Consider the following 16,123-nt stretch of genomic DNA (forward strand, 5'->3'; position numbering starts at 1 on the left):
TCTACCTAGGCCAGGTGGGCACCTAGGCAAATCCACCTAGGTCACACCTCTAGGCTACTTCACTATGGCCATGTGTGCTGGCTGCCTAAGTGGCCGAATTTTTTGGCCTTGGATGCAAGACATCCACTTTCAATAGGTTTATTTCCAATTTACCGGTCAATGAGGTACTGCCAAGATCATACTTACAAGAATGACAGGTTCTTGCGTTTGTTTGTGTGAAGTCATTGCAGTAAATGATGACATTGTTGTTGGATAATGGATTCATAGACTTGGGTCATATCTTTCTTTTATTATAATTCCTTTCTATTTTCAGGAAAATCAGAAGGTTCTCTGCAACAAATGGATGCTTCTGGCAATAAACTTGTGAACAAAGGAGATGGTTCTGAAAAGCAGAGGTGCTTGCTTTTATATTTGCAAAAACTCTTGCCCTTGTTTCCCCTCAAAAAAAGGGCTTTTCACAAATTTCATTGAACTCAAAGCATCTTTGTCCTAACTCAACAAAAAAATCGTTGCTATCCTGATGGCTATTAATTTTGTCATTTGTTTTATTTGTAGGATCTTGTATGTAAATTATGCTGGAAATTTTCATTGACATTAGGGTGGATATTGCTTCAGGCTAGCTGATTAGATGTAGTTACCTTCCATTACTCCTATTAGGTCCTCTTCTCAAATGTTTTCTTTTCCCTTACTAATATGATATAACTCTGTTTTTGGCGTGCCATCTGTTTGCTTATAACCCTTTGTAATAACCATATTTGCTTATAATGTTTAATTCTTATTAAAGTGAATATAAAGGCTGGATTAATTCGTGCCTGTCTTCTTCAAAAAATACTAATGGCGCATAAATTGCTTGGGCTTGTGGAACCATCCATGGATGTATTTGTTTACAATGGAACAAAATATGGTATGACTGAACATTATGACCTAGGAATCATTTATTCATAGATGTATCTGTATGCATTTCTTGGCTATATATATATTTGTGATGTATTCATTTGAAGATGATGCAGCAAGTGTTTGTTAGCCATGATAATCAGATGATACATGTATAGATGCTCTCTTCTTAAGCAAAAAAAATAATCCGAGATCATGGTAAAAAAACTTGAAGTTAAACTAAGAAAGATGTGAGATGCTCTCTTCTTAAGCAAATAAAAAAATAAAAAAATTCCGAGATCATGATAAAAAAACTTGAAGTTAAACTGAGAAAGTTGTGAGACGTTACATTAAAATGTGAAGAAATAGTTTGAAACTGTTGGATAGCTTATTCTAGGAAACCGTGTTAAAGATTCACAATTGGAACTTGGGTACGGTTATGCACTCGTGCAGTGGATCCCATTGGAATACCAAGATTATGTCTGTTACAAAATGTACTAAGATAAGTAATCTTTGAGTGGCCCTTGTACCTTATCCACACTAATAGGTGAACTATCCAAATCAAAACTTTGGAAGTGACAAATATGAGTTCAGGTAATAGATATAAATTTGCGTCGGTTTCTTGTTTCAAAAAATAAAAATTCATTAGTTAAAAATAAGGAAACTTTGAAATGCTAATTTCACTTACTCGATACATGGATGAGATATGACATTATGACTTTCTTGTTACTCGACCACGTTCCTTCAAAACATACCTTGATTAACATCTTTTGATCAACCAGGGAGAATAAAGAATGTTCTTATTTTAAGTACTCCATTTGGGAGTTGCATGTGTAAAAGCTGTAAATATGTTATTCTCTTAAAAAAAGAGCTGTAAATCTTTTATTTATTGAAGTTCTTAGTTGTGAGTATTTGGGAAGGTGGCGATCTTTAATTATAAACCATTACCCAGGCGTGGATTTGTTCGAGTTCATATACTGGTTTGAGTAACTAGCAAAGTCAAGTTGTACTCAAATTCTACAAATGGTGAAGTTATGTTGTAGAGGAGTTCCTTTGGTTTATAAAATGTAAATAATGCACTTATTTTCTGCTTGCATCCAAATCCAGACGTACAATTAGCAGCAGATCCTGTTGTAGCTTTCTGTGGTCTTTCAGTACTCGAATGTTGCTTTGTCACTGATGTGTCTGTGAAATCTGTTTTTTCATATTAATGGTCATTTATGTCACAAGGAACTTGAAAAATTTTCTTTGTTTTATAAGATGCTTCAATGGTGTTTAAGTTAAATGTAATGGCTTCTTTTGCATAATGAATGGGCCTTATGGTCTTTCTGCAGGGTTGCTAAAACCGTTGTATTTGGTGGGCTTGATGGTGCTGAGATGGCTGAAGAAGTGTTTCGATGTGCTGGGGAAATTGGTTCTGTTTGTTCTATTGCTTCGCTTTTGAAACAAGATCTTGAATTCCATGGTTTGTAATATTTCCAGCCAATTTTGTTTATTCATGGGACAATAATGTGATAGTCATTTGGATTTGCTTTTGTATATTTAAGATTCAATAAAATGAATTTTGATGATAATAGAGGTCAATCATCATTGGCCATGTGCTATGGTGATTGTTGTTGCTACCCCTAGTATATGGGGTCAAGTTCCTTTATAAAGCTATACAAAGCAGTTTCACTTCTATTATCATTTCATGAAATAAGGGAGAACAATATATGGATTCTGGATTTTGATGTAACATTACACTCTGATCATCATCATCGTCATCCTAGCCTTTTCCCAATTAATTGGAATCGGTCACGCGAATCCCGCTCCGTCATTCTGTTCTATTAAAGGTCATACCGTCAGTGAAGCCATAAGTCCCTGTATCTTTTCGAACTACTTCCAATCATGTCTTTTTGGGCCTACCCTTTGCCCTTTTAAGTCCTTCCACTTGAACTTACTCGCACCTCCTAACAGGTGCTGTACTTGGTCGGCGCCACATAGGGCCAGCCCACCTAAGTCTACTCTCTCTCATCATATCGCTTATTGGTGCCACACCTAAATTCTCCCAATTTTTTTGAATTTGTTTTAAATTCTATCCCTTCTTGTCTTGTCACTCATCCATCTCAACATCCTCATCTCCGCTACACTCATTACACACTCTGATGCCGTTAGAAAATTGGAGTTCAATTTTTTTAGCTATTTTATTTATTTTTAGAGTTGGAGATTGTGGTGTATTTTTAGTCATTTGTTATCATAGAGAGTTTAAAGGTGGAATCAAAAGTTTTATTTTGGGAGGAATTAGAGGTATTTTCAATGTGGACTATTTGTTTAAGGAGGGTGTTAGATTTGGAGTGAGGAATGGGGTGAGACTACTCTTTTGGCTTGACTCTTGGTGTGGGGCAGCTTTTTGGTTGTCATGATTCCCAGCCCTTACCAGGTTGGCACCAACCCTTTCATGGTATTTTGGGATTCCTTTTAAGTTTAGTTGTGTTTTTTTTTTTGTGGGAGGGGGGGGGGGGGGGAGATGGGGGATGGGCCGATGGGGGATTGAGGGAGGTCGTGATGTGGGGGGTTGGGAGGGTAGTCTATCAAAGTGGTGTTCTTCCTTTCGGAGAAACCTTTAGGAATGTAGCTTCAATATACTGTGAGTGGTTGGCCAGTTTTCTCTAAAAGGTCGGGACAATCTCATTGGGATCTTTTTGCTCTTTTCTTGTGCACAGCGCTTAGCCCACTTGCATGAGTGATATGGTCCATGGCCACACCAAGAGCAATTGCTTTTGGATGGCTGGCAAAACTTAAGAAAGCTCTTACCTGTCATCGTTTGCAGCACTGAGGCTTTTAGTTTCCCTGCATATGCTTCTTTTGTTGAGAAGCTGAGGAAACAGTGGATCACTCCTAATTCATTGATGTGTTACCTGACACGTGTGGAGTTTTTTCTGGGTTTATTTCAAATGAGTTGTGTGATGCCTTCCTCGGTGGCCCTTGCCTGATGTTTGAAGGTTTTTTTTTTCTTATTGTTAATTATATGTCCTATCATTGATCGCCGAACTTGGATGTCCATGTAATACTTTTAATGCAAACATGAGTCTGTACGAAACAGAGTTGGTTGTGTCAAAATGAATAACTACCAAATATATTTTTGTCACAACCTCTTTTGCCAAGTAACTGTTTGCAAGAATGTTGGTAGGGGTCCTTGCTCGAGAACCTGTGCCTCCAGCGATCCTTTACGATATTTGGAAGGAACATAATAGTGCCATCTTTATTGGCCTACAACCCACTGCGCCATGCCTTACAAGAGAATAAGAGATGTGATCATTTCCTTGGTTCGTACTAAAGCCAGTTTTTGTGGGGTGAGAGCTCCGGAATTAGGATTTCATTATTGATTTGATGACGGCTGCTCTAAGAGCTAAGTCTAGATCCATACCACAGCTTATTGTGCCCCTCCTGATGTTGAAACCGGTGAACTAAGACTGGACTTGACCAGCCGGTCCGGAAAGTATACTGGTGAATCGGCGTGTATTCCGCTCTGGTCGAACCTCCTGGATCAGAATGTCCATTGAACCGGTGGATTGTCCTGTCCAATGTCTAGACCGGCTGGTCCATCAATCCACTACCAAACCAGCCAGGCTAGATACTGACTAAAAAATACTGAAATTTGCCCCCCTTTTTTCTTTTGGCAATTTAAACCATTTTTAGTTGGGGTTTTTCATCCTTTTGATTTAGATAAGGGGTGTTTTGGTAAAAATAATAATGTTTTGGTCGGTTTTCAAGTTTAGAAACACGTTTATGAAAGAGATTGAATCTTGATGATTCTTTTTCTCTTTTTCTAAATTGAAGAAACCCTAAATTTGGATGATCGACCTGCGACTTTCAGAGGTTGTTCTGGCCACGAAATCCGAAGATCTCAAGCCCTAAGTTAGTCCATTCTCTTTATTCTTTAGTTATGTTTTTTAGATCTAAAAAGGTAAAAATTTGATTTTTTTTTGTTTTTAAGGTTTTTACAAATAATGATTTTTTCTTCCCCAAATAATTGCAATGGGTGTTTCTTGCATTCATTATGAAGGTTTTTTAGCTGTAATCTTTAAGTTGTTGTAGGCGCTTTCTTATTTGTGGATTTTGTGCATTTTTTTTGTATAACTATTTGGTTTTTTGATTTTTTTTCAATTACTTGTCTCATTTTATTATCTATTTTTTAATGCTTCAATTGAAATATGGAGAATTTTCATATATGGAGGATGTTTCCTATTTATAATTTGATCTAAAGAAATGTTTCCTATTTATAATTTTATATAAAGAAATGAATTTTTTAATCTTTTTGATCATTTAATTACTAGATGTGTCTATGGAAAATAGGGAACCATGGTAGTTGTTTCTAGTTACGAGTTTTTGTCTTTTTTTCGTATATTTTCAGTTTTCTTTATAGTTTATAACTTTATATGTTATTGAGATGAAACTTCCCAATAAGTTTTTGAGTTGTTTTTAAATTTCCATATTTTCTGGTTTTCCATAATTTTTTTTTTCATTTTTCACAAAATTTTCTATAGTTTCCTATATTATTTTAATTTTTATTTACTTGACGCTCTGACTGTTGAACTGGTCCAGTTTGACTAGATTGGTTCTACCACTGGTTTGGCCACTGGTCCGGTCTTAATATTATTGGTTGAAACCATCAAAGCCAACTTCGATGGTAGCTTCCTAGATAATCTAGGCCTTCTTGCCAGTGTGGGAGTAGTAATTAGAGATAGCACAAGAGGGGACTCATGACTGTACCCCATGTTAAAGAGTTGGTGGTTCGAATGGGGTTGAGGCCATATGAAGATTCTTTGCCTCTTATTTTTTAGCGTGATTCCCTCAATGTTATACATTGGGCCTCAAGGGAGCCCCTCTTTCTATGGTATTTGGCGGATATTGGTGAAGGAGATTCTCAAGTGTACATTGAAATAAATTGAAATGATACTTTCTCATTTGATCTTTTGTCATGAGCAATGAACGAAAAAACGACCGCCTTGTCACCTAAGCGGCCGCCTAGGCGGCTTTTTTCCCAAAATGCCAAGTCGTGGACTAGGCGGCCTGCTTAAGGCGGGTCCTTCATGGCGCCCGCCTAGGCAGCATAAAAGGCAGGCGCCGCCTCGCCTAATGGCGGAAAAAAAATCGGGTAATGTCTAAAATCGTTATTTTACCCCCTAAAGGGGGGGGAAAAGGGTTTGGGAGCCATTCTTGCTCCCCAAAACACTGTTAATGAAGTTTAGAGTGAGAGGAAACTTGAAAAAACAATATTTTGAAGATTTGTAGAGAGATCGAAATTTTTTTTCGACCTCCTCGAATGGTCATGAAATTATAGGATATTCATCCCCGATCTTTTTGAGATTTTAAGTGGTTGTAAAAGAGGAGATTTGGGAACCAAAACATTTGGATTTGGCCCGATATTGATTCCACTTCAAGAAGATTGGTATATTTCAATAGTTTTATTAGGTTATGTATTTGTTTTTTTTCACAATGTCTTATGATGTTATTCTTTGCTATTTGTGTTTTTTTTTTGTGATACTTTATGATATATATTTGATATGTTATTGACTATTTGCATTATTACTTACCCATTTTGATATGTGGTTTGGGTCTTTGGGAAAGCAATTCAATAAAAAAACTCCATTGCCCCCAAATTGAGTGAATACTGTTTTTTACCCTTTTTTTTTAGTTTTAAATGTGAGTTTACTTGTATGATCCATAAACCATAACTTTAACTATTTAATTTACAGTCTAAAATCGCAAATGTTTATGTTTTATCTGTACTTTTGACTTCTGAGTTCTGAACAATATATTATATACAAAACTTATTAAATAAAAAAAATCATTTCTGTATAAAATGAGGTGGGGGGAGGTGTGGGGGGGCCAAAAATCCGGAAGGATATGCAGTTCCCCAAAAGGCAGGCCGCCTTTGTGTCTGGGCGCCCGCCTAGGCGCCTAGGTGCCTAGGTGGCCTAGAGCCCAAACCGCCTAGGCGACCGCCTCCGTGTTTTTGAACATTGGTCATGAGCACACTAGTTGGCACCGGACGTGGTCTATGATAGACTTGGGGCTTGTCCGGGGAGGATGTATGAGCTCTACTATGATGGACAACTAATGTAGAGAAATGAATAATGGCTGGAGCTTGAATGGATTCGATCAGTGTTTCAACATGCAGTGATTGCATGTAAAGAACATTGATAACTTGTCAAATGGGGCAAGGGGTATGCTACATCATATTAAGGGAGTCATCTTCTGTAGTCATATGCTTCAAATTGGAAAGTGAGCCTCGGATTGCTGAAACCTGTTGGAGAATAGGTGTTTCAGCATCTCCAGAAATTGTTTTTTTGGTTGGTAGTTTAGTGTTAAGACTGAGGTTAGGATGTGGAGTTGCATTATTAATACCTTAACCAATCTACTCTCAAGCTGAACCTGAACGTGTGTAGAAGTGTTTCATCTTCTGAATTTTTGCTGACACATCTTCTGCATCTTCAAGATTGCTATGGGTCACTGAGTCAGCATTTGCAAGTGTGCTTGCGTGGGAAATCCTGATTGACATTGTTTGCAGTGGTGCCCATGTGATGTAAGGTGGATCCTTTGACATCAGTTTTTGTCATTGCTTGTTTGACCTGGTCATTGAGAGGGGTGGTTGAACCCATGGAGAGGTTTGTTAATTTTAATGGCCAGGCTAGTAATACTAGCTAGGCAAAAATAAGTTCTATCCCAATCTAATTTGCCTATTCTTTAAGCACCATGCTTGGTAGTTGAGAAGCTTGAATGTATTTGATGTAGGAAAATTGATGGAAAACAGAAAACGACAGTAATTCAGGCCAAACCCACGCAACCGGTATAATAAACCTAGGGTTTCTTTCTCAAACCCTAACAAAGGAGCAAAAGCTTCCTTTCCCTTATTCCTCCCTCTGAAAAAAACCACCGCTTTGTGGGCCCCATGCACCTCTTAATAGTATTATTTAGCAATCCAAGGACAAAAAGTGTATATACAGATAATCAATTGACCCATATGTCCTAACTTAAGTGACTTTAAAAATAAATGACACTAACAATAAATAAAATAACAAAATATTCCCAACTGGTCCAGCAATTAAAATTGCTGAAATAACTAGAAAATCATCCCAAACAATGCTTGCTCTCGTTTTCTTCTTTGTAGCCCTCCTAGAATTCACATCCTCCAAATGCGCACGAGAATTAGGAGGAATCTGCTGCACCCATTGAGGGTACTTGTCCCTTTGTCCACTTGATGCACTTTGCGCATCATCAGTATTCGGAGGTATTAACTATGGAAAATAAATAACAGGAGGCACAATTTATGCTTACTCAAGTGGGATGAATTGATGTAGAGGTTGTTGACTCATGCAGACGTTTGTTAATTTTCCATTTTTTATGGCTGGGCAAATAACATTAAGTCAACGACAGGTTCTGTTCCAATCTATTATGTCACTTCTGCAAGAGCCATGATCAGTAATTGAGAAGCTTGAACGTATTCTACGTGTTTCCAATGGCAAAGAAATAGTAAGATACAAGTTTCATTTAGTAAATAACATTAAGTCAACGACAGGTTCTGTTCCAATCTATTATGTCACTGCTGCAAGAGCCATGATCAGTAATTGAGAAGCTTGAACGTATTCGAGGTGTTTCCAATGGCAAAGAAATAGTAAGATGCAAGTTTCATTTAGTCATTATCAAAGAATAATACAAGCCGTGTAGATGCCTGTCTTGGAGTGAGTAGAGTGTCTCAAAATCTCCTTGGGAAAGCAGGTTTTAGAAGGGAAGATTACGGGCTATGACGATGGTTAGAGTGAGGTATATCTTGTATCCCAATGTTCGTAATCTGTCATTGCGATAGCAGATTTCTATTTGTCATGCCTCCATGATCTTGGGTGGGAATTTGTTTTATGTTCCCAGTGCCGCAAGTGCGAGGTTCTAAAAAGTAAAAACCCAGTAAGTTTATCTGAGGTTATCATTGGACTTAAAATTTCCTTCCATTCGTACTTGGGCCCTCTTATCATTGAAGGGGATTCTTCGATCATTGGAGGCCTGTTGATGTTAGGAGGAAATTTGTTACTTTTCGGGTGGGAGTTCAATGAGTTTCTAGTGTATGCTGGGGATCGTTAATGATTAGTGGACTCGTTAGCCCAGGGTGGAAATACAGGGGAGGACCAATACATTAGACCAGTCTCCTCCCTCTTAACCCATCCCTTTCTTGTTCTTTTCTTACTGCTGTCCCTCGCACCATGCACTTCTATGTTTTATTTATGTATCGGAGCAATATTATCTGACTTATTTCCCATCATATATTAGCATTTCTAAAAAGAAAAATTGATTGCCCCTTTGTCATCTTGAAGCACTGAGATGAATTTGAGTTAGTCTGTTCTAAGAAGATAATTTTAACATAAATTTTGAATTTTAGACTTCTTGCAACTGGTAAATATGTTCTGTTGTGTCTCATAGTTGTCTAAGTTAATTCATAATTCTTGTTGCTACTTATTTGAAGTTCTTGTTCTGTTTCTCTCAATATTTTGGTATTGTGATTATTTCTGGAAATATTCAAGAGTGCTATGTTCAATATTCTTTTCAGACTGATATGTAACATCTGAATTGTATTGTGGGTAGTCAACGGCTTCTAGCCTGCCTCATATTGGCTCATTGGTAATACATTTGGCAAGTAATTTTGAAAAGCTTATATTATGGAAGCACTTGGATTTTTGCCCCATAGTATCTGTGATTATGGGGGCAACTTGTATTATTTGTACTTGCAGAATACTATTTGCTTCAGCCATCCTCATTATTTTCTATTATGGTAGATTGATACAATGTTCTTGCATAAAAATCTCTACAATGGATACAAACTACTGATCATGTGGAACCCAATAAACTGAACAAGCATATTTGGTATGTAGAATATTTTTGCCCATAATTTGTAAATTGAGATACCGTGTTGATTGTCGAGGTTATGTTCATGCTATTGCGCTAGGACTTGGCAAAGATGGCTGTACTATGGATGCTTCATCTGTACTCTTCACTAGCGTCAAAGAAGCACGTGCGGCTGTTGTCTCTTTGCATCAACGGGAGATCAAGGGTAAATGTGTTTGGGCACGCCAACTGGGTGGGGAGGTACTGTCATGGATTCCTACCTTTTGCCAAATCAACATCATTGTATGATATAGCGGCATGTTCCTTGTGCGTTTGGATTCCGTGATGGAGCTGTTTTGTTTCATGCATGGAATGTGTGAGTTCTCTGTGGTACTTTTTTGTTTGTGGTGTGAGAAACATCTTTGGGTGAAGGAAAAAAATATTAGCTTCATAACTTATAATTTGGACTCCCTTGAAACATAGGTTGTCAAAACGCTTGGTGAAAAATGTGTTTTTTCTAGAGTAATGCTAGACTGTTGCGATTATGGATATGCTATATCTGGTTTCTAATGTGTATGGTTGAGTGGTGATTTCTGTCCAGGTTATTGGCACTTCTGGTATTATTTTTAGCTGTGTGAAAGTCGTGCATTCATATGTAGATGGTGTGTGGAGCTTTTGCCTGTAATCTGAGATGGTTTTCTTTCGTGTTTTAAGCTCATGATTTATTAGCTTCAGCTTACAAATTTAAATTTCCATAGACATATTCCTGTTCTGAGGCCATAATGCATTCAATGGAGCACATTTTGTAAATTTTCCCAGCTGGAACAGTACAAAGCTTTTCTGCAACTTCTTGTATCTGTTTTTTTTTTTTTTGATGAAGGTGACTTATTTCTAGGTAATAGATAGTTACAGAAGGACTCACAAGATGTGAGTCTAAGGTATCCCACAGGCCGGGTGCTCCATACAAAAACTTACATAAAGCAGTGGCTATACTCTAAGAAATTGGAGAAAAGGGCTAGGCAACGCGAAGTATTGTAGGGAGAGATGGAGAAAAGGGTGCGAGAGAGGGAAAGAAAGAGGGAGCAGAGGATAGAGAAGAAAAAGGGTGTGTGGGGAGAGAAAGAGGGTAGGGAGTGTGAGAGTGATTAGAGAGTGAGAAGAGGTAAAGAAAAGAATAGAGAAGAGGAAAGATGAGGGAAAGAGGGAGAGGGGAAGAGAGTGAGAAAGACAGAAAAGGAGAGGAAGAGGAGAGAGTAAGGGGATAGAGAGTAGATGGAGAGGCCAATAAGAGGTTAATGCGGCCAGCAAGAGAGATGATAGAAGAGGGCAAGAGGAGGCGGTGCATCATAGTTGTGGTGTGGTTGAGGTTGCTTGTGCTCCTTGTTCGGCGAGGCTGTCAGCCTCGTGGTTCTTTTCTCTCCAAGTATCATGGAAGTCGACTTGAAGAGGCCTGCAAAGAACGAAGACATGATAAAAAATATGTGTCAGTCTCCAAGGGTGATCAGATGACAGTGTGGCCCAAGAGATGACATTCTTTGAATCTGCCTCCACGATAAGGCGATGTCCCCGTGCTGGTTCGAATCTTTTAAGGGCCTCAAGCAAGGCCGTGGACTCAGTCCAGTTGGAATTTTGTGGCCAATGTAAATGGAGAAGGTGCTAAGAGAATTTTCCCTCGTGATCCCTAAGGATTCTGCCAAACCCCCACAGTGGTCGGTATTGGCTAGGGAGCGTCCATTGATGTTGACCTTGTTGGTACCTCAAGAAGAGAGGGAGGGATCCATTGGTGCAATCAGGGGATAGTGTTGGCTCTGGAGGGCATGATGTTTTTGTGGAAGTCCTCTGTGGAGAAATGTTTGAGGGGTTTGAAATAGGAGACCCAGAAGATGGTGAGAGATCTTGCCTTTGAGCGACTGCTTGTGCACTGCTGCTGGTTCCCAAAAATGCGGGAATTGTGTTCGTTCCAGCTAGCCCAAAGGGTGGCTTGAATGGAGGCCCTCAAAGGAAAGTTCCCGCAGCAGGAAGGGAATAATGGGTGGAGAACAGCGAGTCAATATTCGGGGAGTGACCCAACAGTAACTAAAAGTCTTCTAAGTGTTTGTTCACCACTTCTTGTATCTATTACGTAGGAAATAAACAAAACTCGTATGTTTATAATCCCCTTAGAGATGACATGAGAATCTTATATTGATGGGATTATAATGAGGACCATTGATTGAAAGGGACCAGTGATAATCTATTTTTTATACTTCAATTTCATGAGGTGTAAAGAATGATCAGCTTGTGGCTGTGGTCTTTGCCTGTGCAGCCAAGTCTGCTGCTATAGAGTTTATGTACACCTGGCAGACTAGCGAAGCACACAATATTCCTATGAATATCATTAACCATCTATCTTTGAGCTATTTGGATCCTACTTTGGAAAACGGTGGTGGGAGCAACCATTTGGGCTATTTGGATCGAGAGAAACAATAGAATCTTCAGGGGTGTCTCATCCACTTACCCAACCTGTTTTGCCAAGCTCAAATCCTCTATGGTGTTTTGGGCAACCATCACAAGGAGTTTAAAGGAATCCCCCACACTGTTTTCTTCAATGATTGGACTGCTATCCTAAAACATAATATATATCACGAAGTTCTTGTTGGAGACCTCCTGAGCTGGGTTGCCTCAAACTGAACTTCGATGGGTGCTCTTAAGGAAACCCTGGACCAGCTGGAGTAGGGGCCCTCATAAGGGACAGCTCAGGATCCACTCTAGCCTCTCTATCCAAATCCATGGGACATTCTGACTCCACGGAGGCAGAAGCACCTGCCCTTCTTGAAGGGCTCAAACTTTGTTCTCCTTAGCTCTCGGAGCCCCTCATTATCGAAGGAGACTCCAAAAACGTCATCGCATGGGCTTCTAAACTTTCACCTCCTCCATGGAATTTGGCACACCTTTTTGATGATAGTCACTACATTTGCAGGGATATTTGCACCTCATGGAGGCATGTCTGGAGGGAGGGAAACCAGGCAGCAGACACACTAGCTAAAGATGGAGCAACTTCAATAGACAGATAATTTTTTGGGATCGACATCTTTTTGTTGGTTGCTTTGTTTTTGTCAATGTAACTACTAAAAAGATGTTTTTGGATTCTACTCTCTCTCACCCCCCTTTTTCATAAGGGTTATGTTTGCTTTCCATCTGTGGAATAGCATTTCTCTTCTTCTCTCTGTATTCACCTTACTATATATAACTGTAACACTCTCAAAAAAAAATAAAAAAATAAAAAAAAACCATCTATCTTTGAGTAGGAGCTGAATTAATTTGTCATAACGGTTGTCATTCTCATGTTGTTAGCTACTCAAAATTCCTTTGGCTATATCATCAATGGAATATTATCTGTACTTATTCTATTCATCAGCATGAAAAAGCAAAACATGTTATTATGTATGAGTTGATCTACATCTGAGTATGTTTGCTGTTATAGTAGTGCCTTTGTGTCAAAGCTTCGCTAAGAGATTTGTTTATTCATGTTTTCCTTCGTCTTGAATGTGATGTCAAAGTCTTCATGCCACTTTTTATATCTATTCATTTCCTAGACTCTTGCTTTTGCAGTAGTTGTAACTTTTGTTTTGAACTTATACTCTGTATTGTCTGATATGCATTCTAATCAGGGATCAAAGACAAGGAAATGGCGGCTAATTGTTCGAAATTTGCCTTTCAAGGTTTCCACTACAAAAGCCCATTATCTCCTTCTCATCTTTCTTTGGAAGAAGTTCATGGTTGCCTTAACTTCTTGGAACTTCTGTGCAGATTACAGTGAAAGAGATTAAAGATGTATTTTCAAAAGCCGGTTATGTGTGGGATATATTCATCCCCAAAAATACTGGTGAAGGGTAAATGTGTGCTTGCTTGGGAACTGAATTTGTTCTATTTATTGCTGTGCTTTGGCAGACTGTCTTATGCAATCGTTTCCATTTTGTAGTGGATCATCCAAGGGATTTGCATTTGTCACCTACACATGCAAGCAAGATGCAGCAAATGTATGTTTGACTTTCCCAACAGTTATTCATGGATACATATTGTTTTACCATATATTATGACAAAAAATTTGCATTCTTAATATTCAGGCGATCAGTATGTGTAATGGACACAAAATTGGGAAAAGACCTGTTGCTGTTGATTGGGCCCTTTCGAAGAAGATCTATGATTCTGCGGCTGTATTGGATGAATCCAAGGAACAAGGTTGGTGCCGTTTTACCGTTCTTCTCATCCAAACATTGCTCCCACTAGGGCTTGGCTTTTTTGAGCTGGATAGAAGTGGTCCCTTGATTGTTTTCCTGCGTTTGTTGTGATATGGTAAAATATCATATGCCTATCATATGTATTATTGATGGAAGTAGTGAAAAGAGAGATGGTGACTTATGGTTTGACGGAAGGTGTGGCCCTTGATAGAGAGGAATGTCGGAACATAATTCTTGTAGCCAATCCCAAGTAGTTGGGATAAGGCTCGGATGATGATGATGATGTACTATGGATCTTTCCAATTGCATTATTGATCACCATTCATATGTCTTATCGATATAATTATTTATAGGTGTTATCAAAGTTGTTTCTTTATACTTTGTCGGGGGAAGCAGGTTGGTGACTCAAAGTTTTTTATTCAAGAGCATGCTTAAAGACTTGATCACTATTAGGAATCGGGCTTGGGCATGCTTTGGTTAAAGTGTTGATCACTCTAACACAACATCCCAATTTTGAACCCTACTGCTGAACTACTGAGGAAACTTCACCTCCGTTTTAAGCACTCTTGTGGGGGTAGGACTGGTGATCAGCGACGTTTATTTTTGAACTTTTGCCCTTTTTATTTTTAGGGTTAAGTTAACCATACTTAGGGTCTCCACGTTATTTAATTATTCTGAATATGTAATTTAATTAAAAACTCAGGCCTTAATCCTACCAAGAGGGGGAAGGATAGGATCAGGAACCTTCTTCTCTGTTTGGGTAAATAATAAATCCATTCAAGGGGTATGAATCATAGAAGAGAGAATCCCAAGCCCATGATTTGCTGCAGGACCCTGATAGAAATTATTAATACTCTTTTGAAATTGGGTATCTACTATATCATTGTACTTGTTTCTAAGCATTAGATTATCAATAAATAAATAATAAAAATGTCAACCTTAATTTTTTTTCCTTTTCTTATAGAATGCATGGCTAACTTAATTTCTTGTTTCTTGTCATTCATTTTTTTTTAATCTGGAAACTGCAGTTACATTTATTTCTGTCTATTCATTGATTCTGTCTAGTCATTGATTCAACCGTCCTTTTGAGGCATGTGTTTTTTCTTGTGCACAGGACAGCAGAATGATACTTATGAAAACAATGGTGATTCGGCTAGTGAGGATAACATAAGTGAAAGCTTTGAAGCTGAACCTTCCGAAGATCTTCCTGAGCATAGTGAAGATGAATCTAGTCCAAGAGAAATGCCGTCTGAGAAGGAGATGGACATTACGAAGAAAGTTCTTGAGAATATCATCAAGTGCAATGCAAATGGAAATCAAGCTCTTGCCAGTAAAGAGAACTATTCTCTTGAGGCCAGTAAAGATCCAAGTGTTGCAAGGTCAGGAAACAAGTTATCTGCCAGTGTTGGTAAGGTTAGTGGTACCCTTAACCCTGAGAGTTTGAAAAAAAGAGAAGATCCAGGTCATGATCCTACTGAAGAACTCAAGAGAACCATTTTCGTGAGTAACCTGCCATTTGATGTTGAAGGTGAACATGTTAAACAACAGTTTTCTGTATTTGGGAAAGTGCGAAGTTATCTTGTGGTTCTCCATCCAGTAACAAAGTAAGTTATGATCCTGAACAATGTGTCTTTACTTTCTGCAACCATCTCAGCTTATTAACCATCCATTTGGTGCCATGTTTATATGTCTTGGTCCTTTATTTTTTGTTATGGGCACTTTATCTAATCTCAATTTGTTTTGTTAAAAGGCGCCCAAAGGGAACTGCTTTTATCAAGTTTGAAACACCAGAGGCAGCTGATGCAGCAATTTCAACTGGCAATGCAGAGACTGGCTCGGGGATTCTTATGAAGGGAAGGCGTCTTACTGTTTTGAAGGCATTAGACAAGAAGTCAGCCCATAAGAAGGAGTTGAATAAGATAAAGAAAGAAGAACATGACCAACGAAATCTTTACCTTACAAAGGTTGCTGGTTTTCTTTAGGATTAAGCATTCTCTTACACATGAAAAATCAGTTATAGCTAGTTGTAACTAACCAATTATGCATATTCAACTCATATCAATAGGAAGGTGCAATTCTTGAGGGTACGCCTGCTGCTGAAGGAGTTTCGAAGGATGATCTGTTGAAGCGCCAAAAGTAAGTCAATGACATTAGAAAGCTTGTTTGATTTTTGA

General features: G+C 38.5%; 1 protein-coding gene across 3 annotated transcripts in view; it reads left to right on the forward strand.

Moving 5' to 3' along the window:
• The window catches only part of LOC18422162 (RNA-binding (RRM/RBD/RNP motifs) family protein), a 40,068-nt gene that overhangs the window by 14,197 nt on the left and 9,748 nt on the right, over positions 1–16,123 (forward strand). For all 3 annotated transcript variants that reach the window (XM_011623333.3, XM_088865804.1, XM_006826977.4), the window contains 10 exons: positions 314–395; positions 2,208–2,338; positions 9,851–9,990; positions 13,380–13,430; positions 13,519–13,601; positions 13,691–13,748; positions 13,836–13,950; positions 15,064–15,553; positions 15,700–15,913; positions 16,015–16,085. In XM_011623333.3, coding sequence (XP_011621635.1) covers positions 314–395; positions 2,208–2,338; positions 9,851–9,990; positions 13,380–13,430; positions 13,519–13,601; positions 13,691–13,748; positions 13,836–13,950; positions 15,064–15,553; positions 15,700–15,913; positions 16,015–16,085 — 1,435 coding nt within the window. The remainder of the gene's footprint in view (positions 1–313; positions 396–2,207; positions 2,339–9,850; positions 9,991–13,379; positions 13,431–13,518; positions 13,602–13,690; positions 13,749–13,835; positions 13,951–15,063; positions 15,554–15,699; positions 15,914–16,014; positions 16,086–16,123) is intronic.

Source organism: Amborella trichopoda, chromosome 4, assembly GCF_054954075.1.
Source record: "Amborella trichopoda isolate Santa Cruz 75 chromosome 4, AtrichopodaSantaCruz75HAP2 v2.0, whole genome shotgun sequence".
In the NCBI taxonomy this organism is placed as follows: Eukaryota; Viridiplantae; Streptophyta; class Magnoliopsida; order Amborellales; family Amborellaceae; genus Amborella; species Amborella trichopoda.